Here is a 26,846-nt window from a genome sequence, read left to right on the forward strand (position 1 = left end):
TTCATTCCCTTAAAAATTAGCCGCGCGGCGGCCCGTCAGGGTATAAAAGGAGAGGAAAGCAGGAACCCTTTCCTTTTTCACCTTTAGTTCTTTTCCTAGTTCAAAAAAAGGAATCACTTGCAAGGAATAGGACAGCTATATGAAGAGAATTAGAGTGTTATATGGCAAGTAAGACACATCCCAATGCCACCGAGTACAGTAAACTTCGCCATACTTACGTTTGCTCAATCATCTTTCTCTAGAGCATCTATTAGGCCGCATATGTGAAAAAATAGATGGGTTGGAATTAGCTAATTTTTAGCCGCTGATGTATCTCATCACGCGATACTCACGTGGTGTTATTCTGATCCAAGAAAAATTAGCGGAATTCTTCCGAATCGAATTACAGGAAGCTCCCTTTTCCGGATTCCACTAAATGATGAGCTTCCTCTATTTGGAGATTCCGAAAATGACATCAAGCTACAAAGGTGACGCTCCTTACCGCTTTAAACGGTTCCCGTCTTGTGAGGGTGCCCCTAATGGAAAAGTGCAAAGCAGTGGTAGTTGTTAATCACCGGGGGAGAAGAGAGCTTAGTGTGAAGGTTTTCTAAGTCCAAGTTATAAAGCTACTTACTACAACTATCATCGAATTTTTCCAATCCTCTCTGGCTGATCTTCGGTTGATTTAGTTTAGGAAGGTTGGTAATACATTTTTAATAAGAAAAACCTGTAAAAGGGGTAGTTTGAAGAAAAATAAAGAATGACTGTGGATATACCACTTGTTAATGGTACTTACTCCTTTACCATAAAGGCCTACTCAGAGGAGTCCTTCAAGAAGGCCATTGAATTTTATAAGACTTTTTTGCTTTTAGAGCATCGTTCCGACTCTGCCACTTCTGCTCTTCTTTTCAATGGGGTGGTCTCTTTGAAGATTGAATTACAAGAAGATGCTTCCAAGCAGCGTGAAGTTGATAGTGTTTGTGAAGATTTGAAGGCAAATGGTAGCATAAAGGATTGGAGAGGTATGGTCAATGAGTCCTTCGTCTTCAAGACGGGAGATATCCTTTTCTCAAAGCAATCTTTGGTTGATTTGAAATTGCCTTACCAAAGCTATCCTAATGAAGTGTCTCCTATGCAGGTCTATACCATTGACCCTCTAGGAAACGTCATTGGTGTCACTTCTACCAAGAATGCCGTTAGTACTAAACCTACTCATCCAAGTATACCAGATCATGAAGGCCGTACTACCGCTTTGACATCTAAGGTTCCATCTTATGGTGACTTGAAAAGTGCAGATTCTGAACCTCGTGAGAAAGCTGTCGAGGCCAGTAATGTGAAAGCTCAAAAGGCTATTGGTATTATGACATCAGGTGGTGATGCTCCCGGTATGAATGCATGCGTAAGAGCTGTGGTACGTACAGCTATCCATAAGGGTTGCCGTGCTTATGCTATCATGGAAGGTTACGAGGGTTTGGTTCGTGGTGGACCAGAATATATCAAGGAATTCACCTGGGATGATGTGCGTGGTTGGAGTAGTCTTGGTGGTACCGATATTGGTACTGCTCGTTGTATGGAATTCAAAGAACGTAAGGGTAGATTGAAGGGTGCCCAACACATGATTGAAGCTGGTATCGATGCTTTGATCGTATGTGGTGGTGATGGTTCTTTGACTGGTGCAGATTTGTACAGATCTGAATGGCCATCTCTTGTGCAGGAATTGCTTGAAACCGGTGTGATTTCTCAAGAGCAATATGATCGTTATAAACACTTGAACATCTGTGGTACTGTTGGTTCCATTGATAACGATATGTCTACTACTGACGCAACTATTGGTGCCTACTCTGCATTAGACAGAATCCTCAAGGCTATCGACTACGTGGAGGCTACCGCTAACTCTCACTCTAGAGCTTTCGTCGTCGAAGTTATGGGTAGAAACTGTGGTTGGTTAGCTCTACTGGCAGGTATTTCTACATCTGCAGACTATATTTTGATTCCAGAAAAGCCTTCTTCTTCTCGCGAATGGGAAGAACAGATGTGTGGCATTGTTACAAAACACAGACAAAGAGGTAAGAGAACTACCATTGTGATTGTAGCAGAAGGTGCTATCACTAATGATTTGGAACCAATTACATCTAAAGATGTGCACAAGATTTTAAGTGGTAAGCTAGGTTTAGACACCAGAATTACCACCTTGGGTCATGTGCAAAGAGGTGGTTCTCCAGTTGCTTACGACCGTATCTTGGCTACCTTACAAGGTGTGGAAGCAGTGAACGCCGTTTTAGATAGTACACCTGATACTCCATCTCCATTGATTGCCGTTAATGAAAATAAGATTGTTCGTAAGTCATTGGTGGATTCCGTCAGATTGACCAAATCTGTTGCAGATGCTATCCAGGAGAAGGACTTTAAGAAAGCCATGTCCTTGAGAGATACAGAATTTATTGAACATTTGAACAACTTTATGGCTATTAACTCTGCTGATCACAATGAACCAGAGTTGCCATCTGACAAGAGGTTAAAAATTGCCATTATTAACGTTGGTGCACCTGCAGGTGGTGCTAATTCTGCTGTGTACTCAATGGCTACTTATTGTATGTCTCGTGGTCACAAACCATATGCCATTTACAACGGTTGGTCTGGATTATGTAGACATGAGAGTGTTCGCTCCTTGGATTGGGCTTCGATGTTAGGATGGCAGAGCCGTGGTGGTTCTGAAATTGGTACCAATAGAGTCACCCCTGAAGAAGCTGATATCGGTATGGTTGCATACTATTTCCAGAAATACCAGTTTGATGGGTTAATCATCGTTGGTGGTTTCGAAGCATTTGCATCATTGAATCAATTGGAAAGAGCTAGAGACAGTTACGCTGCCTTTAGAATTCCAATGGTTTTGATTCCAGCAACTCTATCAAACAATGTTCCAGGTACTGAGTATTCTTTGGGTAGTGATACTTCTTTGAATGCTTTGGTGGAATACTGTGATGTGATTAAACAATCTGCATCTTCCACTAGAGGTAGAGTGTTTGTCGTTGAATGCCAAGGTGGTAATTCTGGTTACTTAGCTACCAGTGCTTCTCTAGCATGTGGTGCACAAGTTTCTTATGTTCCTGAAGAAGGTATTTCGTTGGATCAATTAACCTTGGATATTGAAACTTTGGATAAACAATTTGAGATGTCTGAAGGTAGAAACAGATTTGGTAAATTGATTTTAACCAGTGGCAATGCATCAAAGGCCTTCTCTGCAGAAGCATTAGCAAAGGTTATGACTTCTGAATCTAATGGTATGTTTGAAGCTAAGGCAGCTATTCCTGGCCATGTTCAACAAGGTGGATTACCATCTGCAATTGACAGAACAAGAGCTACTAGATTATCCATCAAAGCTGTCAACTTCGTTGAAGATCAACAAGATGTTATGATCAATGCACGTCATGATGATGATGAATTTGATGTTCATGATAGAAAATTATCACAAACTGCAGCTGTTCTGGGTGTTAGAGGTAGTCATGTCTTGTTTACATCGGTTAGAAAGCTATGGGATACAGAGACTGAAATTAAAAATAGAACTCCAAAGATTATTCATTGGCAGGCAACCAGGGATATTGCAGACAGGTTAGTCGATAGGAAAAGAATCGATTAAAAAAAAAAACAAAAAAACAAAAAAAAAAAATGTTCATGAGATAACTGTATAACGTGTATTCCAAACTATTTTTTATTATGATATAACTGATACGTCTTTTATTATGTTGCACAGCCAGTGTTAGTGTTATTTTTCTTATTGACGGGGTCCGACGTGATGGCCCCTTAAAAATGTAGAAAGTGTAGGTATGTAAGACGATTTCAAAATAATCTCTAGTGGTTTCAATTCGTAAAAGCTGTTAATGCAAACATTTCAAGACGATTGGAACAATTACATTACCATCAATAATTAGTCCAATATCGATTTTAATCATCCCTCGTTGTGTCCGAACACTGAAAAAAAATCTACCTAATGGTTCGGACAGTACTTCACCAATTCAAAACAACAAGAATTCAATTACAAGAGTAAACAGTTACTGTCGATCAGTATCAATACCGTTGATGATTGGTAATGGTACCAATTTCATTGGTACTATGAATAATCCGCTTGATCTTAACATACCAAAGAAAAGAAAGAGGGATGTCAATAGACAAAGACTATCAGCACATAAGGTTTCATTATTTCAATATTCAAATGTAAAGGCTATTAGTTGCACCGACGGTAATAAAAATACAAGTCCATTATTATCAAATGGACCGTTAGAGTTATATCAAATTGTTACACCAGCACCGAATAACTATGATAAAAGTCAAGAGATGAACTATTTATCACTGGGGAGAAACGGAAATATTGTGCATCCAATTTTACCAAGGTTACAAGTTAAAAAATTGAAAACTAATGGAGTTAGGTTTTTAATTACGTTTTATAATCCAGAGAGGTATTGGGAATTAGAATTCCTCCCGAACAATGATGATAAAGATTTATGGGCAATCGTTGATGATTTTGAAAAAATAATTTCCAAAATTTGTGTTTATAAAAGTGTGGAAGAGATACGAGGGGAGAATGTAAATGAAAATGAAGAAAAGGAGGATGACGATGAGGATGACGATGAGGATGAATTAGATTATTTGTTAAATGAATCGGAACAAGCACAGGATTCGAACCCAAGACTAGAAGTGATACGACGTGAAGAAACTCGAGCATCCCGTGAGACCTCCACGGATGAATTCATCAACCAGGCATTTAAAAGGGCGATTCGTGCACTAAGCAATCCAAGAGATGCTACCACGAATCGGCCGAGGAGGCATAGTACATTTATTGCCCGTCGACCGCATCAGCAGCAACCACAACAAAATGACGTCATGAGCAAAAGATTTTCATACCAAGGTTTACCACTTCGCATAGCATCGGACCCAACAAATTAAATTAACATCTAATTAAATTTTATTTAACAATCAAGCTCCAGTTTCAGATAGAGCGAGTCTCTGTTCCAATTGACGATTTCTTTTCTCTAATTCTTCATTCTTGGCCAGTAATTCTTCAACTCTTTCCTCAAGTTGAGACATTCTTTCTAATTTCCTAGCTCTAGATCTCCTTGCGGCCTCGGTATTACGTGCCCTTTTCATCGCAACAGGATCATCACTTTCGCATAAAACCGGCGTCAGTGGTGCGTTCCTATTCTTACGATTGTAAGAAACAACACCTAACTTGTCTACCTTGGAAACACGGGAAGCCCTACTCCTTGGCTTGGGATCTGGTTGGGGTGTAGGCAAAACAAAATCGGACACTGGTGCGGGGATCTCAGAAACCGGAAACTCTGGCACCGAATCGACAGCGATACCGAAATCGACATCGCTCGAACCCGTCGCCAGTTCCTGTAATACACCTTCAACTTCAGTACTTCCTACTCCTGTACTACTTTCAACATTTGCATCCTCACCAGTACCAAACAGAGGTTCCCATGTTTCCTGATGCTGTGGTGGATCCAATTCGAACATCGCCTGCTCATCTTCTAAAAAGAAACTGTCCGCGATCTCCGCACCCAAACATCCGGGCACGGGGCTATCTAACTTATTCTCAAATAAACTTTGTACTGACATTTTTTTGGATAAAAATATTCGTATGAAAACACATCTTTAAAATCAAAATCAAAAAACGACCTTTAACGGCTATCGTTGTTACTACTATGACACCTCATGGTGTTGTACGCACTCTAACACATTTTCTCATAATACAATTGAAAAAACAAAGTGGGAGAAAACTCCTTTTTACAGTAAACTTTTATTCTCGAGTTACTGCTATATTCTATCTTCAATCCTAATGGATATCTAACTTAACAAGCCATCTTGAGTATATTCAAATCTATATTTCTCTCTCCTATACTCAAAATTAAAACTAATACCAATTTCCTGTGTATTCCGCGTTAGTAGTGCTTGTAGTGTTTGTAGCTATAAAGTGCTTGACTTGGTTCGGGTGCGTAAGCATTATAGAAGGTAAAAACTTTTTTCAAAAATTTGTCACTTTTTATAGCAAGAATTTGCGTGGGTCTCGCTTCCGCGTGGGTAACCCAAAATGGGCAAAGATCTGTCGGCTTACTTTTCTTAATTGGTGTACGGGTGACAGTCATTCGAATCGGAACGTTGTCCCGCTTGCTTTTTTTATCTCAGCTATTATGAGATCGTTCTAGATTTGCCTTTGTCTTCAAGGAGTACAGAACCTTCACAATTCACTCCGCAAGCAATCTTCCCTGCGTCCGAATTACTGAAGGTAGGAAAACGTCAATTGATGTTCTTTCCTTCTACTTCCTATAATGGAAGCAAAAAGAAACGCGGGATGGACAAGAACAACATGTTGCAACACTAACTAACCGGGGCCGACTTAAATCACCCATTTTTCCAGTCCCTCGAAACTCTCGAGATAACTTTGTACTTGTCTGTCTTGGCAACAGACTGTATAATTACTCTTGTCCCTTGGTTTCCTTTTAATGATGTCTTGTTTGTCTGTGCGGGTGGCATTTTTTTTTCTTTCCGTGCACCGAAGAAATCGAACGAAGGAAAGATAGAATATTACTATTATTAAGATTTTCCGTAGGGAAAGGCTAATACCCGAATTGGATCAAACTGCACCGAATTGAATCGCGATACTTTATTGTAATCTTAAGATTAATTTAAATTTAAATTTAATTAGGTTACAATATTTTATTTTGCTGTAGGTTTCATTCAACTTTATTCTGCTCGTTGAAGGAACGTAGGTTGGAATCAAACTAGATAACTTGAGGAAGGCACCAGTCAATTGGAAGTTTATCGCAGTTGTTACTTCCTCGAAGTATCTAGGGAATAGGAAAGAAGGTAAAAAAAAAAAAAAAACTGCAGAAGGAATATTAAAGTTGTTAGAGGTTCTGGAAAAACAGGAGAGTAAATAAAATAGAACACAAGAGGATAATCACAATACACGCAATATACACACCGATACCTTTTATACACATTGGCTACGATACCCCTGCTATCAAGGCTGCTAGGTCTTCCTCTCTACTAAACACAAATCTACTATTTCAATTTCAAAACCCTATCACCGGTACAACTATATGATCTCCCAAGGGCCTTCGGTATAGTGTACTATTTTCTACTACAGATATTAACAAGAACAGATCGGATTTATATTTTCCGCCGATGGATATCGGACCAACGTTTAAAGGTTATATCGAGGACGAAAACGATGTCCTCCTCGTTTTACAAGCGACATTAGATGGTAAATTAAAACACATTCCAAGGAGACCATATGAAGTGGAGAGAAGATATTTAATCGTTTCAGGATCAATATTTGTTTTCATTGAAGAAATTTCTGGTATTAAGCGTTGGACAGACGGTGTCTCATGGTCACCAAGTAGAATTTCTGGTAAATTTTTAATGTACAAGGAATTGGATAAATCTGTTCAATATCCACCTATGGGATCGAATCGTAAGAGGTCAGGCACAACGTCGACATTCTCATCACCATCATCATCATCACCATCATCGCCAAAATTAAAGATGAGTTCACTGACACCTGATCAAGTAGGTACTGGCGGTGATAGAAGAGGCCTTGTACCTGCATCGCCATCAAGTGGTAGTAGTGGGAGTAGCAATAATTCATTAGTTCATGCGCACTTTTCAACACCTCACCAAGCTTTTTCACCTTTACATCAGCATCGTCATCAGCATCAGCATGATTCAAAATATACGGGATTTGTTAAAAAGACTATGAGCGTTAGGATCAAAACGCCTGATATGATGTCACCAGAGACTTTGCATATTGTTTCTTACTATGCTGTTGAAGATGTTCAGTCTGGTAAACTAATTAGACCAAGGGATTTACCATTTTTTAGTGGTACAAAACCATCACAAGAATTATTGATAGCTATGGAAAATACCTCGTTAGGTTCTCATAGTAAATCAGGTTCATCAACAGCTGTTAATTCACCATTAGCGACCGGTGCTAATACTAGTGGTAAAATGAAATTCATCGGTATTAATAGTACTGCTGGCAGTATGAGGGATTCACAACCACAGCAACAACAGAAACAAAAACTAGAAAATAACGATAACTTTTATCAGCGACAGGAACAACAACAGCTACAACAATCTAAACCAGTTCTGCCGAATATGCAGCCACTGCCGGGCTTAAGAATTCCCTCTTTGACCTCCATCTATAACATTAATAATAATAATAATAACAATAGTCAACCTAATGGTGGAACAGCATTACCTCCACATCCAAAATTCACGAGGTTTATTGGAAGCCCATTACCAAATCCTTATTTGAATAATCCACATCAAAGTTATCAATTGACGAATGCTAGAAATACAACAACTGCAAATGCTCCTCCTCCTCCTCCTCCTCCACCACCTGCACCACCTATGATAAACAAGCTCAACGAAAGATTTTACAGTTTCCCGCCAGGTTATGTTTATTATGGTAGTTCACCCCATCAGAATAGTAGTCTTTTTTACCCTTTGCCTACTACTGCACCATCGACTATGGCAACGGCAACTCAATTACCACATCCACCAACAAGTACAAATACAAATACGACTTCGACCAACGTTCCAGATCTACAGGATGGGACATCTTCTGGACCAACTTTTAGAAGGGCGCCGGCGGATGCTGGAGATTAATTGAAGATTTGCAATTCATGCAATAAGATGGCATTTTAATATAAGGTTGTGTGCTTTACACTATGAGAGAAAACATTAAAAAAAGAATATTACATGAACATTCAAAATTTTCTGACCTTTCTCCATTATCGTAACAATTCATACATTCAATGGAATCGTACATATGTCATTGTCAGTATTATTGTTTATTATTAACACTTCGGTGCCCTGCATCATTTCTTTCGTGGTATGCGATTGGATGGATAGAAAGACGATCCGAAAAAAAATGTAGGTAACCTAAGTTAGTAAAAAGTATAATAAGTTTATCAAAAATTAAATTCCATGTAGTAGTTAATTGTAATCTATTTTCAACTTGTATTGAAATAGTGGTGGTGGAGTTAAAATTGTCCATGAATAAAAGTGATACTCCCCCATGTTAGAAGATGGTAACAATCACGAATACCTCGTTCCTGATGTAGCTGCTGCATCGTCTTCAGATGTTGTAGAACCATGTAGATCTGAGATTATTGATAATGATGGTAGTAGATTAGGTGGGACTCAAATTGTTGCAATTAGTGGTGCATTAGCAGGATTTTTATCAGGTGTTGCAGTTTGCCCATTAGATGTTGCTAAGACTAGGTTACAAGCTCAGGGTATGCAATCCCAAAATGAAAATAAATATTATCGAGGAATGTTTGGGACTTTAAGAACAATCTATAGAGATGAAGGACCAAGAGGAATGTATAAGGGTTTGGTACCAATCGTGCTTGGATATTTTCCTACATGGATGATTTATTTCTCAGTTTATGAATTTTGCAAAGATTTATACCCAGCTTTATTCCCTGGTTATGATTTTATTTCACACTCATGTTCTGCAATTAGTGCGGGTGCAGTCTCAACAATCTGCACAAATCCGATTTGGGTTGTAAAGACAAGATTAATGTTACAAACACATGTTTCGACTAATCCAACACATTATAAAGGTACTAGGGATGCATTTCGTAAAATATGGAACCAAGAGGGTATAAAATCTTTTTATGCAGGGTTAATACCGTCATTATTAGGTTTATTTCATGTAGCGATTCATTTTCCAGTTTACGAAAAATTAAAGATAACTTTTAAATGTTATGGAGATTCGGATCTACGATCAGGAAGATCTTTGCATTTGGGAAGGCTAATATTGGCATCATGTTGTTCAAAAATGGTTGCATCTTTAATCACATACCCACATGAAATTCTTAGAACTAGGATGCAATTAAAGTCAAATTTACCAAGTACTGTTCAAAAAAGATTATTTCCATTGATTAAAAACACTTATCAAAGAGAAGGATTTAGAGCTTTTTATTCAGGATTTGCCACAAATTTATTTCGAACAGTTCCAGCATCTGCGATTACGCTAGTATCATTTGAATATGTGAGAGATCATATAACATCCTTAAATGATAGTATCTTGTCACCACCACCTTTACCTAGGAAGTCATCACCAAATTAATTGAATGGACACATTAAGAATTTTAGTTGGGAGGGAAAAAAAAATAAAAAAATAAAAATTAATAGGAGTGATTAATTCGAAGAGAAATGTCTATGTTCAATTGGCATGCATGTTATGTACATTATATTCTTGTTACGCGCTTAAATAGTTATTTATCATGTTACCTTTTGGCTTTAAATTATATTTATTTGTTATATTACCCTTACATTACATGGATCTTCTTGACGATGTCTACAAAATTCAATGTCTAAGCTAAGTTAAAAAGAAACTTACCGGAGTTATTCGTCACGATTGAAAGTTAAGTTCATTTGGGTTTTATTAGGGGGGGATAGAGGAATTCAATTAGGGACTTGTTGAATAATGAGATTGCTGAAATTGTTAAGTGCATTGTACTTGATAATAGGTATTGCAAGATCTAGTAGTGTTAGTAGTGATTATGATGGTGAATTTGAACCGAGGGCACCCTTGGGAGAAAAAGAGTTCAGACAAGAGTTAAAGAGTGGATTACATCTGGTAGAATTCTATAGTCCATACTGTCCTCACTGTCGTGACTTTGCACCAACTTGGCATGAAACGTGGAGGAAATTTCGTAAAGAAGGGGAGAGGTTAAACATTTCATTCGTTCAAGTTAACTGCGTTAAAGACGGTGATCTATGTTATGATGAAGCTATAACGGAATATCCTGCCATTAAATTATATGGTCCAGAAGGGTTTATTAAGAATTATCCAAATGAGTATGAAAGGACAGAGGGAGATCTGATTAACTTTGCTCGTCAAGAGGCCTTAGATCCAATAAATATGGAGGCAACAGATTTAGAAATCTCGAGTAAATTTTTAAATGCACAGGATTTTAACGAATTATTAGCTGGTAAAGGGAAGCAACCTTATTTAGTATCGTTCTGGCCAAGTGATGATCATGAAGATCCATTAGCTGGAAGTAAGAGTTACGATTTTTGTCCAGAATGCCAAACTTTCCAAAAACTTTGGCCTCAGATTACCAAAAAATTGTTGCTTCAAGGTGTTGCAACCGGTCATATCAATTGTGAAACTTTACCCAATTTATGTCATGAAATGGAGTTCCACAAATTGGTTAATGGTGCACAAGCAGTGGATAATTACCCACGAGTTGCCCTAGTACTCCCAGGTAAGGGTGTAAACAATCTTTTTATCTATGAAAACGGATTTTCTAGTTCTGTCTGGTCCTATGAAGATTTTGCAGTTAGAGCCATTTCTAACTCTGAAGCACCAGAAATCACACTTGAACAAATTGTGGAATTAGTCCGTCAAGATTTCCAATTTCCTGAAAGCAAGAATCTTCCCGTTCCATCTCAGGCTCTCCACGTTGTTTTCGCTTACAGTCCTGAAAATGTAGTAACTGAGGATTTCCACGTTCTTGAACACTTGGTTAAGCATTTGGCTAAAGTTCCTAATGCGTATTTACACAAATCGAAGGATGATGTTTCCACGGCGGCAAAGGTTAGTTTGGACTACATGTATGAAAAAATAAATTATAACAGAAGTGAGCCTGTAAAGTTACCAAAGACTGATTATTTGGAATTGAATTTAGTTCCTCAGAGTCCTACTTTTTACATCTTCAAAGAAGGTGATTGGGTACCTCATTTATATGTTGGAGATTCTACAACAGAGACAAGAAACGTTGAAGCTTTGGCTAAATGGTTTAATGAATCTGCATTACCTGTAATCAGTGAAGTGACACCTTATAATTTCGGTCAATTGTTGAGTTTCCAACCTTCTGATTATGATGCGGTGGCAATCCAGCTGGTCGACCTGACTGATGCTGAAAGTATTAAAACAAGCAACGAACAGTTGAAAAATTTCATTAAGGCGGCTTATGACTACGAAGATGTTAGAATGCAAAATGTGGTCAACGTACGTGCTGAGAAAAGAGCTAATAAGAATAAAAGAATCAAAGAATTGAAAGCTGCTAAAGCATCTTCTGATAAAATTGGCAAAGTTTACCATGAGGAAATTAAATTTGAAGATAAAAACAAAGTAATTCTGGGTTATGTGGATATTTCTAAAGGACCGCATGTTCTAGAAGATCTCGGATTCCATAGGGGTAGAGATGACTATAAGAGTGGTGACGTTCTTGTGGTTGATAGTTACTCTAGCGCCTTTACGGAGAAGGATGTTTTTGGTAATAGATTAACAACAGATTCAATGTATGCATTAAGGGAGACTTTAGTCAAGCTAATTTTACCAGAACTATCACATTTCCATGAACGTTTAGAATCTCAAGAATTATCCTTCAACTATAGCAGAGGGTTGGATATCTTTGAACCCATGAGAAAGCATAAAGTATGGCGCTATTTCTTCATCGTTGGTGCTCTTGTTCTAATCGTCAAGGCACCATCATTTTACAAGAAATTCAAGTCTAATAAGAAGTATAAGGCCAAAAGAAGTACTGTTGGAATATTAGGGCAACCTAGCAAAAGATCAAAGGACTAAGAATGTATTTTTAGCGCCTGCTATTGTTATTATTTAGTTTTTGGGGAATTCAACATAGCTTTTTAATTTGATAAATTTTTTTCCTAATTTTGCATTAATTAATTCTAACCCTCGTCAATTATCTCGCAATAGTGAGTATTTCCTATTTATGACGATGATATTAATACATGGTAACTAAAGAGTGTTCTTGTACTCGAATGCAAATTTTTACACAGATCCAGAATGTCCATTTCCTGTTTTTGATTTAAATAGATTCACCAATATTAACATTACCTTATTCTTACCCAGAAGAAGAAGATTCCAACAACGAAGAAGATCAATAACCACATCTTGATGCTAATTCTTGATTTTTGAGCCATTACCATCATGTTTTTGAAAGTACCTTTCAACTTCATTGTAGTATTTTCAAAAGTATCACCCAATTGATCCAGAGTATGATTACTACCGCGAATTTCATCTCCCATTCTCACAGATAGATTCTTGAGAGCTTTTATCTTTTGACCCATAACACCTACATCCTGCTCACTTTGAGACTCCAGTTGAGCCAGAGAACTTTGAGAATAATCTGCCTTCTTGGGCTGGGCATACGGTGATGCTGGTTGGTTGAAATTGGTATCAAACAATCGCGTCCTCGTATTATCACGCTGGTGTAGTGACCGATCCATGTGTGTATATATTTAAAACCGTGTCAATAGTCTTGAAAGACGTGTTCTATCAAATACGCCGAATACAATCCAACTCACACTAATGGAACCCTCAAGCAAATAGCCTCTTTGCAATGTTGGCTGGATGGATGAATCGTTTGGCGTATGTTAAATGGACCGTTTATACGTTTTTCGATCTTCGTCATTAGCTACGTCTGATATTTGAAGGTACCTTAATTATAGTGATGATGATAATGATTATCAATCGTATTCATCGCTGGAACCAAGAAATAGTAAGGCATTCCTAAAGAAGTCGATAAAACACCTATGGAAGAACCTATGAGTGCCTCTCTTGAGGCCCTAAGTCAGATAAAACATATATTTTTAATCCTCTCAGGTAAGGGTGGTGTTGGTAAAAGTTCGGTGACTACGCAGGCCGCCCTGGCGCTATGCAACCTTGGCTATAAAGTTGGTGTTCTGGATATTGACCTCACAGGACCTTCCCTGCCGAGAATGTTTGGTTTGGAAGGTCAAAGTATTTTACAATCTCAACAGGGTTGGATACCTGTTCCGATTCCAGTACCAGATGACATAAAGGGAACATTAAAAGTGATCTCTTTGGGATTTCTATTAGATGATAGAGGCAATAGCGTTGTTTGGAGAGGACCTAAAAAGGCTTCTATGATCAAGCAATTCATTTCAAGCGTTGCTTGGGGTGAATTGGATTATCTTTTAATCGACACACCTCCCGGGACGGGGGATGAACATATATCTATTGCAGAACAATTGAGATGGTCGAATCCAGATGGTGCTATTATTGTAACGACCCCACAAAGTGTTGCTACTGCAGATGTGAAAAAAGAAATTAATTTCTGCAGAAAAGTGGAATTGGACATCTTGGGAATTGTAGAGAACATGTCAGGATTCATATGTCCCCACTGTGCAGAATGCACAGATATTTTCTCTAGTGGGGGAGGTTCAAAATTGGCCGAAACTTACTCAGTACCATATCTAGGTGCTATTCCCATAGATCCTAGGTTTGTGGAATTAATTGAAAATCAATCTACTGCAGGTGAATTATTAGTGCGTTCATATCACGAATCATCCATTTTTTCCGTCTTTAAAGAGATTCTTAACAAATTATTAGAACAGCAGAAACCACCTAGATTTTAAGTACTTCCCTTGTATATAAGGACTATACTCATTCTGATCTCTTTATATTAATGATTTCACTAGCATTAATGTTTTCTAAAGTTGTAGATGTTGAGGGAGCACAAATTTTCCTTCTCAAAGTTGGTGGCATGAATTGGGTCTTAATTTTATTTTGGGGTGGTGTAGCCGTTTCGGTCTCATCATGACTTGATTCTTTTGGTGAACTCCTCTCTAGTGAATTCTGTGATGGTATTGATTGTGGCGGCAATGGTATCGAAGGCGTTGATAGTGGTGATGAAACTTTAGGAAATTTTTCATTCAGCAGTTGAAAGAGAAGTGGATAGTGTTGTTTGTTAACTAAATCCTCCTTCAACATCTGACTCTTTTTGGGGAATTTATTGTCTATTTGTACAATGTTGCTTAATATGCCACTGACTAAAACATCAATCTCATTAACGGAATTCTGTACGTTATCTTCTTTATCAAAAAAATTACCTAATAGCCTTGAATTGTAACTGGCGGCTCTATTTTGATCCCTTTCTACTGCAACTTCGTTATAAGCATGGTTTACTCTTTTCAATGACTTTTTAAGCTGTAGCTCTACAAGTCCAATTTGTCTATTTTCATTGGAAACATCTCTTTCAATTACACTGTATAACGATGAAATGTCTTCTTTTAGTTGTTTAAAATTGGGACCTACTGCATCAAATATTGAGCCTTCTAACAATTGTCTATGGCTTGGAATCACAGGAAGTTCCTTCAATTCATTGTAGGACTTATCATTTTCAATAGTCTTGAAAGTAAATTTCTTTCTTCTTCTCCTAGAATTATCCCCACTCATCAACTTCTCTGAAGTCGACACTTTTATGTTGCTAGTGGGTATGATTTTCACCTTTTGACTTTGATAGATTTACAACGGTTTGTTTGCAAATTGAACCTTCGTCGGGACAAAACGTTAATTATAATATTTGAGAGAGATCACTCGAGAAGATGAATGCAAGAAACCTCGAATGTGTTAGATTAATCAAACCTGCAAAGTCGAGTTAAGCATTCAAGACTATCAATACCGATACTCTAATTGTGTAAAACATTAGAGATGCTGTACCAACGATGAACGTTTGACTTCAGCACCATATAATATTTAAACGCAACTCAACTAAATAAGCAACTACTCTTGGTAGCCTTCTCAACTTTCGACCTAAGGGTATTGAATGGGATTGAAAAAATCCTCTCGAGACAACAGTTAGCGGCAGCTCAGAGTCTTTAAAACCCAGAGTATAAGAACCCTCATAGTATAGATCGTCCTGACGGATTAATTTTAGTGTACAAGACATGTGTGGTTAGTCACCCACACAGAGTCATAGACGACCTCGACATCGGTTTGTGAATAGCTCCAATAATGCCCGTAGACGACAATTAAGTATCTAGAATTTACTGTTCAGCTGCATAACTTCAAAAGGCTAAAATAACGACACAAGAGGAGAAAGCTGTAGGTGTACTGAACATCGTTTTTGTTCCATTTCATATGGTATTTCATGTATTTCCTGCCAATCTTTTTAAGAACTCGCTTTAGTAACTAATTGTCAATATGGTAAAAAATTCATCAAGAAAAGCATTGGTTCTCATAATTAAAACCAATATTCAGGAAGACTAAATTCGAAGGGTTTTGAAAGAATGGATCAAAGAAACAATAGTATGTCACAAATGATTTTAAAGTATTTAAGCATTCCTTTTCCACTTAATTGATCATTTTGCTAACTCAAGCTAAGATTTCCAATTGAAATATAACGAATACAAGAACACCTTGGAAGAACTACAGGAAAAAGTAATTGAACTAGGTCGTGATAAGGATGAACACGAAGTTGTATTAAAGACTTTAAATGATACGGATCCTATCAGAAAATGTTACCGAATGGTAGGTAGTTCTTTGGTGGAAAGCGATGTGAAGACCACGATCCCAATCCTGGAAACCAACAATAAGAAAATAACGGAAACCATATCGACTATGAAATCAGAATTAATCAAAACTGCACAGGAATTTGAGAAATGGAAAAAAGATAATAAGATTCAAGTCGTCAGACAGTGATTGCTGGCTAGCTTTCGAAATTTATCTTTGTCTTCAAAAGGTAGATTTTATTTTATTTCAGTTAATTATATGTATACTATAAATTGATGTAAAATTCCTTTTTCCTTTTTAAAGAGCATTTTAATCAATTGTTCTTCTTACTAGTATTCACTGATTTACTAACCGCTGGGGATGCAGTGATAAAAAATATGATGAAGATGATCCAAGCAAAAATCACTGAAAAGATAGAGCTCAAGTAAATGACAGCATTAGAGATATCCCAACTTCTTGCATATTCACTATGAGCCAGATTACGAATAGGTTTCACATCTCTTTGCACAGCAAATGAAAATCCATCCCTCTTGTAATCGGTTTCAAAAGTGAAGACACCATGATGATCAGGCAAGTTAAATTCACCAGTAGTATAATATTGAACTTCACCTTCTTGTCTACCTGGTTTTAAAGTTAACCTGTAATAAGGATCTAACATTTTCAATTCAAATTGAATGTCATCAGTAATGAATGGTACCCATTTTTCACCATTCCATTCTGAAAAGCCAACTTCATAGATTACAGTATCCTTAATCTTATAAGGTACTTCTTCGTAAGAAGTACCATCAGCATGGAAATGAGATGCACTAACACTTTTAATGACATTCTTTTCTTGGAAAACCCATTTAGCCACTTCCTGAACAAAGTTACCATTGCTACCGTAGAATTCATTCTTCAAGAAATCGACACTACCTAACCAAGCCACACGAGCATTCTTTAAATTTTGGAATGCGGCTGCCAAGAATCCTTGAGAACCAACAGACCATGGATCCTTGCTAGTAGCTCCAGTGTAGGATGTTCTTGGCGCTGCTAATATAGGAAAAATTTGCTCACGATTATCCAGAAGTGCAGCTGATGAACTACTCAAAGATATGGAATCGCCATCCTTAGCTTCATAAATGCGGGAACCTCTGTATTCGCTTGAACCAATCTTCAAGGATCCTTGTACATTGTCAACCAATTCATATCCCTTAGGACTTGGGAAAATACCCAATTGATTTAAGAACAAACGAATAGAATCAGGAACTGCACCCGGACTAGTAACAGACAGTATATCACCACCATCATTGTAAAATTGTAACAAAGTCTTATCTGAAATCAATTTGTTGATATGCTTACCTTTTACCGGTAGGACTATCAAATTGTCATAAAGTCTGTTTTCACCTTCATACAATTCAATATCTGCGGTGGAATTAGCTGTATAGTAATCTATCTCATATTCACGACTTTTTAAATCATCTAGGAAGTTGGAAAAACTATCCAATTGATCTAACCTTTCATCATAAAGCACCAAAGTTTTAGATGCGTGTACGCTCGCCGCATACACGTTACCACAAAGGGCTAAAAAAAATGTAATAAAGATGGATACCATTAGTGCAACTTGTTCAAAAGCACCAGTACAAGCCAATTGACTTTGTATATCAACTAATCACAAACGGTTTCGTTTTAACTTTTGTAAAAGTAACTACTTCGAATGGTGAACTTTAAAGACGTGTATTTTGAACAACTTGGTCGTTCTCGCCTCGCCTTCGTCGGGGAATGCAATAAGGCGGCTCAGTTCTACGTATTTGACGAAAGGGCAAATCAGATTGTAAAAATGGGAAGAACAAGAACAAGAGGAAAAGTAACAAAATCAATAGTTCGACAAAGAATCATACTTTTAGACATTTTCTTGTATGACCGTGGAGGATACTACCAATAATAGGGGTGTTGACCCCAAAGAATTTGCACAAGCTTGGAAGGCTCTGCAAGAAGGTGAACACACGGCAGATGAGATTGAAAATAAACTTGATACCATGGAAGAGAAGATGGCAGTCCTTCTTGAGCAAGTAGAGAGGCTGCAACAGGAGACTGGATCGAGCAGATATTTAGGTTCCAAGAAGGAGGGTGGAGAAAAGCAATGAAAAACCATTATTGGAGTGATTAGATTAGATACTCTAGCTCAAAAAATCGAAACGCCTAATGATAATAATTTAGTAGAAACAAAATAAAGTATAAAATGGGATATAATTCAGCGCTAGATCGTCTAGACCTCTGCTACACGCCAAGTTCAGCACTTGCTTCACGGGCTATGTATGATGATTAGGTTTTTGTACAAATAAAGGTTCCTCATTTTCCATAAAAGGATTAACAGGTTTCTTAGGGTTAACCATGTATTGCTTCGAATCAACATCAAGTACCACTTTTACCTGCTTACCGTTGCCGAGCCACCATCTTCTTAGTTCTGAGCTTGGCGGTTTAAGCGTTCTCTTATGCTTGGCGCTTGCAGGTGTGTCCTCATGGACAGTACTAACGCTTTCTTCATCAATACCATCAATCAAAGGACCACCAGCATTTAGGATTGCTATTTTTTCTTCTTCATTAATCGTGGCTAACTTTTCGGCAATCTTACTATATATGTAAGAGGATAATGCTGCCTTCTTTTGTTCATCAACCACAGTAACTTGAGCAGAGAAAGTTGCATATACTGGTCGGTGATCTGAGAAGAGAATATCCGGGGCGCATCCGTATGTTAATTGTTTCAAAACCTCACCCCTACTAAGGATTCTATCGGTCCATGCTGGAATACGCATCTTTTCACTGGTATCATATGTTTTAGTTCCTGGATCAAACTTGTAAGTAGGATCAAAGTTGATTTCCATTTCATTGTAGTAAGGAAAAGCTTCACCAGCGATCATCTGTTGGTTCAATTGATCTTTCTCAAAGAGGCTTCCGTATTTTCTCTCTACAATGAGTCTTCTTACTTCCTCATTGGGCATCAAAATTCTGTAATTGAAATCACCCATCCAAATAATAGCGTCATGATCCCTTATCCGTAAACTACTTGGAAATCTAATATTTTTAACGATGGTTTTATAGTCATTATGACGCTGTTCAACATTTTCTAACCCAGCAGCTAAATGGGAAACTAGAAAACAAAACTTCGTTGCAGAATATTTGAAACTCACGGCGACTGCTCCCTTATTTGAAGTCATCCCACCGAACCCTGTCTTCTTAACATCACCTTCAATGTGCTTGACCCTAGGATACTGCGTTTCACTCACAAAAAGCATCAACATAATCGCACCCAGTTGACTGCTCCACGGGCAACCGTACTTCCTTTCGCCAGAACTGTTCAAATGACTTAATATGATTTTTTCCCAGTGCTGCTTCAGGTAAGGATCCGTCGTCAACATACGGCCCGGTGTAAGTTCAACCACTTCTTCCAAACCAATAACATACATATCTTCCTGTCTTCCTGGTTCAGGAAAAATCCAACTGCTTAAATCCTCTGCAGGAACTTTGCCGCTTAGGTTAAAAGTTCCTGCAAAAACGCTGATGTTTCTTTCAAAAGTATACGTAGACCTTCTTTGACGCAAATGATGTGAAATTGTAGAATGAAGAGGGTCATAAAGTTTAATCTTGGAGCTGAATAATTTAGTGTAAATCTTTTTGTACTTCCCTGGATTTCGAACATTTTTAGAATAAGTTCTTTCGATCCAATAATAATTCTCTGACCAAAGCCTATCATGCACCTTAAGGAAAGCTGAGGTAATGTCTAGACCGGAAAGTTCGTTAGTGGCTAGCTCAAGAACCTCTCGACTCACGAGTCTCTCTACAGTATTAGGCCTTTCAATTGAGTCGAATGCACTAATTCGAAAAACACCCGTCTGTTTTCCTATGTAAACACCTTTGTCCCTATTGTAGACCACAGTTCCAAATTCATAAATGTCCTGCTTCAATAAATAGAGCAATTTATGTGGTGTTTTCGTTAAAAGACCAGACCCGTAATCTACATTGGTAAATTTTATTCCCTTTAAATCAGCACAGGTCTTATACCCGTTTCCCAAGGATTCTTGAGATTCGCTCTTAGGTTTCATCAGGTTGACAACACTAACAACACCATATTTGGACGCAATATTATCAAAATGTCTATCAAATGCAGCTTGAGTATGTTCAAGGCTCTTCGTCAACTTGAGTTTTCTCCCGTACAAAAGCTGTCCCTCAGTGGTTTCCCAGAAAAGCGGTACGTTACCATTCACCTGTGTATATGAGAAAATAAAATTGCTAGTAGTAACAATTATTTCAGTCTCAATGAAATTGGACACCCTACCATCTTCATCAATACCATCCAAATCAAAGGCATTTTGTTTACTTTCTGCTGAGATTCTAGAAACCAAAGTAATCGTTGCCAGAGAATCAACCATGTCCACTACCTGAGTCTTGTAAAATCCTCTCATTAGAAAAGTAAGAAATTCACCATCAAAGCATTGCTTTTCCTCAGCAGCAATGCGGCTCCTCCAATTAATTAATTCAGTCACTAAGTTCGAATTCCAAATAAAATTTTTGTCCTGATTGTCAATAGTGTAATCCATACTATGTGCTAAACCATGGCTTTTCAGCACATTTGAAATGTCAAAATTCCTTGAGAAGTAAAAGGTCCCATCACTAAACAGTTTTTTGAAAGCACCACAGGGGTGTTCGTTGGTTAACTTTTCGTAATTTTGTTCTGAAATTTCTTGGAATAAACTGTCAAATACGGGGGTATCCAAACTGTGGAAATCAACATCTAGAACTTTGTAGACATTTTCTGTAGTGACAATATGTCCATCTTCTTGCCGCCATCTCGGGAATCCCACTTTCTGCACACCTGTGATAACGGCTACGAACAGATCACCATTGACAGAGACTAACCCAAGTAACCCATTCAAAATCCGATTCTTGATTTCAACGTAACCATTCTCTTCCGTTAATTCATGATCTGGAATGGATTTTAGAGCAACGACCGGCGTCTTTATATTCTGTTGCTGTTGCTGCTGGTTCCCAGAAACGCCAAAGATTCTCCTAAATGACAGATTATAGCCATTAGAAGACAGTACAATACTACGTGGACTCCTACCGATGAAAATTCTCATGATTGCATCTATAGAAGCAGCATTTAGCAACTTTCTTCAGTTTTCACTCGAGGTGTTGTTTTAACAAGTCGGTTCACTTTTCACGTCCCTCGGAAGGTGAAGAATCATCAAACCTTCAACACCTTGAGCTGCAAAACGCATACATAAAAGGGTGATAATTGAAGTTCTTAAGTGAAATTGATACTAATCAGGGAGCTCTAAGGCTCATATTTTAGTTTGTTTGAATGTCCAAGTTGTCGCTGAAATGGATAAGAACTTTAATGACCTCTGTTACGCCTGTAGGATCGGAGACACAGATAACGCTGACAGACTCATATCCACAGGAGTTAACTTAAATGGGCTTGATGAATTCGATAACTCGCCACTTTTTTTAGCAAGCTTATGTGGACACGAGGAGGTGGTTAAATTATTGCTTGAAAGAGGGGCAGTTTGTGATCGTGATAGATTTGAAGGAGCTCGATGCGTCTATGGTGCACTAAATGATTCAATTCGGGATATTTTAGTCAAACGTGATATTTCAAAAGCTGTGGATATAAACCAACCATTTGTTATGCATATTTCATCATTGTTTAAAGACTGGTCCTTGAACACGCATGATATTCAAATAAGTCCTCCAAAAGAAATAAACGACAACGGGTTGAAGTTGCACAAATTCCTATTAAGTACCAGAAGTTTGAAGTTACGATACAATTTATCCACGGTGTGGAACAACAAATCTAAATTAACCACTGATATTCCCACTTCCGTGCTTAATATCATTACCAAATTTATTTATTTAATACCAGTATTGCACGAAATCAACATGTCCGATTACAATACATTATTACAAATATCGCTCCAGTGGGATTTAGAGCTTCTTTCAGAGTATTTGAACCGATTAAAAGATGTAGCAGATTCCTCTGAAAAATCCACTTTGATGGCCGAATACCAATACAGATTTACAGAAGATGCCAGGGACCAACTAAAGCGATTCGTGAACGATAATATTTTGAAATGTTCGATTGATTTGCATTCCACGACAAATTTCGAAGAAGGAATCCAGTTTGCCGAAAATTGTGTTGCTTTTCCTGATTTACTCCTTCTTGTGGAGAATTTCAACGAAGACAAGCGCATATACCCTTGCCATCTTGCAATACTAAGTCGTGCCAACTATTTCAGGATGATGTTTAGCCTTCCCATGGAAGAAAAGGCGACTTATCAAGAATATAAAGATTTCAAAGACTCACGAAGGCTGCCGCTCATATCTCTACCATCCTGTGACTTCGAAGTGGCGGAAATAATTCTCCGTTATTTATATCATGATAGCTCCGAAATTCCCTGGCAATATGCAATTGATGTATTACTGATGGCGGATTTTCTACTTGAAGACAGGATGAAATCCATGGCCGCTGTTGTAATGACGCAATCGAAAGATTTCCTCGAAAAGCATTCAATCTTTGATATACTCTATGTTGCCTGGGAAACAAAAATGGAGCGTTTGGAACAATTTGCCGCTAAAGTAATTGCCTTTGATCTAAAGAATTATACTAAGGAGACTGAATTGAAAAATGCTATAATAAAATCCTCTCAGATGATCTCTGTGAGGGAGGAAACCGATACGATCGAGCTTGTAGACGACATAAGATTTTATCTTCTAGAGAAATATGCCTTCGAACCAGACGATATAGACATTCTAAGTGAAGAAAAGGATATACAGCTTTTGAAAGCCTCAGGCATTCTCGACTATCAGCAGGACGTCGCAATTATAGACAATCTCTTGGATGAGCTAACTCTCCAAGCCTAAAGTTTGATATATATGACATAAAGTATTTACTCTAATTCGGAATAATTTTTTAAGGTTTCTCTGGTTTTTTGTAAGTATCTGGCAACCAAGATTGATCTACAGCAACAGGCTTCGCATTTTTAGCAGGTTTTCTTTTGGTTTCAGATTTGTCAAACGTGATGAAGGCATAAGTAGCACCTGCAATCAATAGGCCGAGAAGTATCTGCACGGATAAGAAGCTTGGGTTAAAGAAAGATAGTGGAGGAGGGTTGACAGTAATTAAAAGAGGGCGGATTCCTACTCTCAAGGGCTCACCATCCTTCATCACGTTCAAAACTGGCAACATGTAAAAGTTACCTTCTGGAAGGATCAATTGCACACCTGCTTGAAAGTTAGCAGTTTCGTTCACGCCAATTGGAACAGGTCCAATTGGTTGCTCGGTAATGTTAGCGACCTGATAACCGTCTGGTGTCGAAATAACGCTACCAGCGACACCAACAACGCTCACATTGACCTTCTCGTTGTTGGTAAACGAATAATTAAATGTCGCAACCTCTTGCATTGAGAACTCCACACCTCTGGATAGATCAGTGTCTAAGTGTTCGAGAATATTGTAGCCAACATCAAAATCAATGGTAGAAGGCTCCTCAACAGCGGTTTCGTTCGAAGAACTTTCAACATCAACCGATTCAGAAGATGCCAATGCTAGAAATGCATTAACTAGCAGGAACAGTGTCAATTGGAAAAGCTTCATTTTTGAGTAGCTTAGCTTGATTTTAATGGTTACGTGTAAAAGAGTTTGTTCAAGCTCTATGTTTATAGACGCCATTGAATAAAAAAAAATAAGTTGACAGCATTATTGCTAAAGGGTAAATTTAGTCACATGATATATTTCTAGTAATACGTTATAAGTATTATTTTTAATCTATTCTTCTAAATTTTTAAAATAATAAAATGTAAGTTAACTTATTATTTATTATTAAATAAACGTGTACAAAACAATATTTTAAACTTCTGTTTAGTTTGTGGTTTCCGAACCTTGATTTCGGCTTAAATTTTAAGAAACGATATATTAAAGCGATATCATTTACCACTCTTAGAATAATACACGTGATATATTTGCCCAACCGTTTAGATATAGCTTACATACATACGTTTATTTACAGCAGCGAGTCATGAAAAGATAGTTTTAAACCCTATTCCATGGCCATAACGATCATGGGAATCTCTTTTGAACTTACAATAACAATTGTAATATGAACAATATGAACAGCAACTTACCGCGGAAGAAAAAATGTGACTAACGCTCTACACTGAAAGATATGTTTTCACGCGAGGTAAAAAAAAAAAAGGCATCTTCATTATTGATGAGAACGATGTGTCTAATTTAATGTTTGAGCGCCATCAGAGTCTTTTAATTCTTTTCTGGGTTGCTCGTCGGATGGATTTTCATTTGATGAAAACTGTTCACCGTTCTCTAAGATCTGTTGTTGATCCACGTCTTGTCTTTGGTCATTTTGACGAGGACGGCCTTCATACTTATGGAAATGTCTTGCACCATTACCTCTTCTTCCTCCCCGATAATTGTTCCTCTGTTTGCCTCTATAGGAATAGTTAAAACCACCAAAATGCTTGCGCTGATCAGGTTGGAAAGGATAAGGTGGAAAAAAATTCATACCCTTAAAGTCAGGAAATCCAGTATAAGTGTATCCCCATTGGTTTGGGTAATAAACCGGCCTTTGGTCTTGAGAATATCTATGATAACCAGGTAAATTCGTTCTCTTTTTGTAAACATTTATTTTGTTCCCCTTCAATTCTGTACCATTTAGTTTTAATGCGTTCTCCTGTACCTCAGATGATTCAAATTGAACATATGCGTAACCTTTAGGAACCCCAGTGTGCTTATCATGAAGAAGAGTAATTCTCTTAATCTCTCCACACTCTGCGAAATGTTCTTCTATAATTTCAGGAGTGACATCAGGAGATATATTACCAACAAAGATAGAACGTGCATCAGCTTCCACTTGAAGAGTGTATTTCTCCTCTCTACTTAATTTGGGTGGTCCCTTGAGTTCAATATTGTCCTCTATTGAAAGTCCTTTCAATTGATCATCTAAAACATTTTGACCTTCTTTCTCTTGTGATTGCTCCTTACCGTCTACAACACATCCCTCATCTTTACTCTCCATAGGCACTTCCTGCTTAGACCCACTCAATTGTTCCTGCCTTTGCGATGCCTCCTCAACCGACATGATCTCTACCTACAGTGCGTATGACTCCAAAATCAGCTGGAAGGTACTTTAATTCTTGAAATCTCGAAAATTTGTAAAACCTAGTAATAGTAGCAGAGATGAACTACTAAATGCGCTTGGAAATCGGACTAGAGCAGAAATACGAGTTATGGAATAACTAGTTCTTCAACGGCATCGAATATTACTGTTATTATTTATTATTTATTATTTTTTTTTTTTTTTTTTCAGATTTTTCTGGTAGAGCGGCCTGAACCAGCGCTGAACATAAGCCATCTTCCGTCCTTAGTGACACAATCTAAGGTAGTATTAACCATTGTTAGTCTATGAAGGATTTCCTTCACAAACAGGCCTGTTATCCCAACCCTCAGATCCCCAATGTTCTATTTCAACCACAATTAATCTCCCACATTTTTCATTACAGTACGATATCATACACATGTTCAAATCACATGACCAAATGAAGAATTTTTTGTTTGTCAAATTTCGACATTAAAAAATTTTGAAGATGTGAAAAATTGATGAGATGAGCTGGCTGGTCGCTAAACTGACTCGAGTTAAGAAACACTTCATCTAGAAGGATCAAGTCCCCTCTATTAAGCTAGGTAAATCGTATTGAATATATTAAAGCACTATGACATCTGTGAGAAGGAGAAAGATGAATAAGTCTTCCGTTGGGAAGGCTACCAGGAGGAATAAGGACCGTCAAAGAAAGATAAATATTGCAAGTAATCCTATCATCGCTGCCAATTGGGACTACAACCTTACTTTGAAGCAAAATTATAAAAGATTAGGTCTTACAGCTCAATTACAGAAGCCTGCTGGTGGTGAAGAGGCAGACTATAGTAAAGATCAGAGAAAGGAGCCACTAGTCAAACCTGAGATAGAGGATGAAAGCGATGAAGACGATGAGGATAAGCAAGAGGAGGAAGAAAATGACAAGTCTGACGATGAGGAGGAGTTTGATGCATCTAAGATCCCTGAAGGTGAGGCCCGAATTAAACGTGATGAAAATGGTAACGTTTTAGAGGTGATTTACGGTCAAAAGAAGAACTTTGATCCTTCTGAAGATGAACAACAGAATGAAAATCAAGCTGATAATGAATCCGCCAAGACTGAAGTGGTTAGACAGTTAGAAGAAATAGCAAATGCACCAAGGGCAAAGAAGGAAAGAGATATGAGTGCACGTGAAGAAGAATGGTTAGAAAGGCTTTACAACAAACATGGAGATAACTACAGAAAGATGTTCTTTGACAATAAATTGAACATATACCAGCAGAGTGAAGGTGATCTAAGAAAAAGAATACGTGCATGGAAAAAGAAGCACAACATTGAATAGAGGTAGTGACGCCTGACAATGACGTCACCCTTGCCTAGGTATCTTGGCATACATAGTTTTGTACATTAGAAACTTCGTTTTGGCTACTTAATAAATAACT

General features: G+C 37.8%; 17 protein-coding genes across 17 annotated transcripts, besides 1 other annotated feature; 9 read left to right on the plus strand and 8 right to left on the minus strand.

Moving 5' to 3' along the window:
* Positions 1-739: 739 nt before the first annotated feature.
* PFK2 (6-phosphofructokinase subunit beta) lies at positions 740-3,616 on the plus strand (the record flags this gene model as incomplete). The annotated part of the gene is made up of 1 exon (XM_002496786.1): positions 740-3,616. The coding sequence occupies one exon, from the start codon at positions 740-742 to the stop codon at positions 3,614-3,616; it is 2,877 nt and encodes a 958-aa protein (XP_002496831.1).
* Positions 3,617-4,056: 440 nt separating this feature from the next.
* On the plus strand, positions 4,057-4,920 carry INP1 (Inp1p; the record flags this gene model as incomplete). Its single annotated transcript, XM_002496787.1, has 1 exon — positions 4,057-4,920. One exon carries the CDS (start codon positions 4,057-4,059, stop codon positions 4,918-4,920), a length of 864 nt encoding a protein of 287 aa, XP_002496832.1.
* Positions 4,921-4,950: 30 nt separating this feature from the next.
* GCN4 (amino acid starvation-responsive transcription factor GCN4) lies at positions 4,951-5,595 on the minus strand (the record flags this gene model as incomplete). Its single annotated transcript, XM_002496788.1, has 1 exon — positions 4,951-5,595. One exon carries the CDS (start codon positions 5,593-5,595, stop codon positions 4,951-4,953), a length of 645 nt encoding a protein of 214 aa, XP_002496833.1.
* Positions 5,596-7,164: 1,569 nt separating this feature from the next.
* MIT1 (Mit1p) lies at positions 7,165-8,649 on the plus strand (the record flags this gene model as incomplete). The annotated part of the gene is made up of 1 exon (XM_002496789.1): positions 7,165-8,649. One exon carries the CDS (start codon positions 7,165-7,167, stop codon positions 8,647-8,649), a length of 1,485 nt encoding a protein of 494 aa, XP_002496834.1.
* A 412-nt stretch (positions 8,650-9,061) lies between these two features.
* ZYRO0D09218g (uncharacterized protein) lies at positions 9,062-10,120 on the plus strand (the record flags this gene model as incomplete). The annotated part of the gene is made up of 1 exon (XM_002496790.1): positions 9,062-10,120. The coding sequence occupies one exon, from the start codon at positions 9,062-9,064 to the stop codon at positions 10,118-10,120; it is 1,059 nt and encodes a 352-aa protein (XP_002496835.1).
* A 360-nt stretch (positions 10,121-10,480) lies between these two features.
* EPS1 (protein disulfide isomerase EPS1) lies at positions 10,481-12,589 on the plus strand (the record flags this gene model as incomplete). The annotated part of the gene is made up of 1 exon (XM_002496791.1): positions 10,481-12,589. One exon carries the CDS (start codon positions 10,481-10,483, stop codon positions 12,587-12,589), a length of 2,109 nt encoding a protein of 702 aa, XP_002496836.1.
* A 269-nt stretch (positions 12,590-12,858) lies between these two features.
* On the minus strand, positions 12,859-13,254 carry BET1 (Bet1p; the record flags this gene model as incomplete). The annotated part of the gene is made up of 1 exon (XM_002496792.1): positions 12,859-13,254. The coding sequence occupies one exon, from the start codon at positions 13,252-13,254 to the stop codon at positions 12,859-12,861; it is 396 nt and encodes a 131-aa protein (XP_002496837.1).
* A 306-nt stretch (positions 13,255-13,560) lies between these two features.
* Positions 13,561-14,406, plus strand: CFD1 (iron-sulfur cluster assembly protein CFD1; the record flags this gene model as incomplete). Its single annotated transcript, XM_002496793.1, has 1 exon — positions 13,561-14,406. The coding sequence occupies one exon, from the start codon at positions 13,561-13,563 to the stop codon at positions 14,404-14,406; it is 846 nt and encodes a 281-aa protein (XP_002496838.1).
* A 28-nt stretch (positions 14,407-14,434) lies between these two features.
* Positions 14,435-15,226, minus strand: VAB2 (Vab2p; the record flags this gene model as incomplete). Its single annotated transcript, XM_002496794.1, has 1 exon — positions 14,435-15,226. The coding sequence occupies one exon, from the start codon at positions 15,224-15,226 to the stop codon at positions 14,435-14,437; it is 792 nt and encodes a 263-aa protein (XP_002496839.1).
* Positions 15,227-16,059: 833 nt separating this feature from the next.
* Positions 16,060-16,471, plus strand: GIM4 (tubulin-binding prefolding complex subunit GIM4; the record flags this gene model as incomplete). Its single annotated transcript, XM_002496795.1, has 2 exons — positions 16,060-16,078; positions 16,155-16,471. 2 exons carry the CDS (start codon positions 16,060-16,062, stop codon positions 16,469-16,471), a joined length of 336 nt encoding a protein of 111 aa, XP_002496840.1.
* Positions 16,472-16,595: 124 nt separating this feature from the next.
* WBP1 (dolichyl-diphosphooligosaccharide-protein glycotransferase) lies at positions 16,596-17,873 on the minus strand (the record flags this gene model as incomplete). The annotated part of the gene is made up of 1 exon (XM_002496796.1): positions 16,596-17,873. One exon carries the CDS (start codon positions 17,871-17,873, stop codon positions 16,596-16,598), a length of 1,278 nt encoding a protein of 425 aa, XP_002496841.1.
* A 288-nt stretch (positions 17,874-18,161) lies between these two features.
* ZYRO0D09372g (uncharacterized protein) lies at positions 18,162-18,413 on the minus strand (the record flags this gene model as incomplete). The annotated part of the gene is made up of 1 exon (XM_002496797.1): positions 18,162-18,413. One exon carries the CDS (start codon positions 18,411-18,413, stop codon positions 18,162-18,164), a length of 252 nt encoding a protein of 83 aa, XP_002496842.1.
* Positions 18,414-18,570: 157 nt separating this feature from the next.
* INP51 (phosphoinositide 5-phosphatase INP51) lies at positions 18,571-21,396 on the minus strand (the record flags this gene model as incomplete). The annotated part of the gene is made up of 1 exon (XM_002496798.1): positions 18,571-21,396. One exon carries the CDS (start codon positions 21,394-21,396, stop codon positions 18,571-18,573), a length of 2,826 nt encoding a protein of 941 aa, XP_002496843.1.
* Positions 21,397-21,640: 244 nt separating this feature from the next.
* On the plus strand, positions 21,641-23,179 carry ZYRO0D09416g (uncharacterized protein; the record flags this gene model as incomplete). Its single annotated transcript, XM_002496799.1, has 1 exon — positions 21,641-23,179. The coding sequence occupies one exon, from the start codon at positions 21,641-21,643 to the stop codon at positions 23,177-23,179; it is 1,539 nt and encodes a 512-aa protein (XP_002496844.1).
* A 49-nt stretch (positions 23,180-23,228) lies between these two features.
* On the minus strand, positions 23,229-23,987 carry IRC22 (Irc22p; the record flags this gene model as incomplete). Its single annotated transcript, XM_002496800.1, has 1 exon — positions 23,229-23,987. One exon carries the CDS (start codon positions 23,985-23,987, stop codon positions 23,229-23,231), a length of 759 nt encoding a protein of 252 aa, XP_002496845.1.
* A 49-nt stretch (positions 23,988-24,036) lies between these two features.
* Positions 24,037-24,203: a sequence feature (Centromere Zyro0D).
* A 337-nt stretch (positions 24,204-24,540) lies between these two features.
* Positions 24,541-25,410, minus strand: SGN1 (Sgn1p; the record flags this gene model as incomplete). The annotated part of the gene is made up of 1 exon (XM_002496801.1): positions 24,541-25,410. One exon carries the CDS (start codon positions 25,408-25,410, stop codon positions 24,541-24,543), a length of 870 nt encoding a protein of 289 aa, XP_002496846.1.
* Positions 25,411-26,041: 631 nt separating this feature from the next.
* On the plus strand, positions 26,042-26,746 carry NOP16 (Nop16p; the record flags this gene model as incomplete). Its single annotated transcript, XM_002496802.1, has 1 exon — positions 26,042-26,746. One exon carries the CDS (start codon positions 26,042-26,044, stop codon positions 26,744-26,746), a length of 705 nt encoding a protein of 234 aa, XP_002496847.1.
* Between the last annotated feature and the right edge of the window lie 100 nt (positions 26,747-26,846).

The sequence above is a fragment of the Zygosaccharomyces rouxii genome, assembly GCF_000026365.1.
Source record: "Zygosaccharomyces rouxii strain CBS732 chromosome D complete sequence".
NCBI classification, from domain to species: domain Eukaryota; kingdom Fungi; phylum Ascomycota; class Saccharomycetes; order Saccharomycetales; family Saccharomycetaceae; genus Zygosaccharomyces; species Zygosaccharomyces rouxii.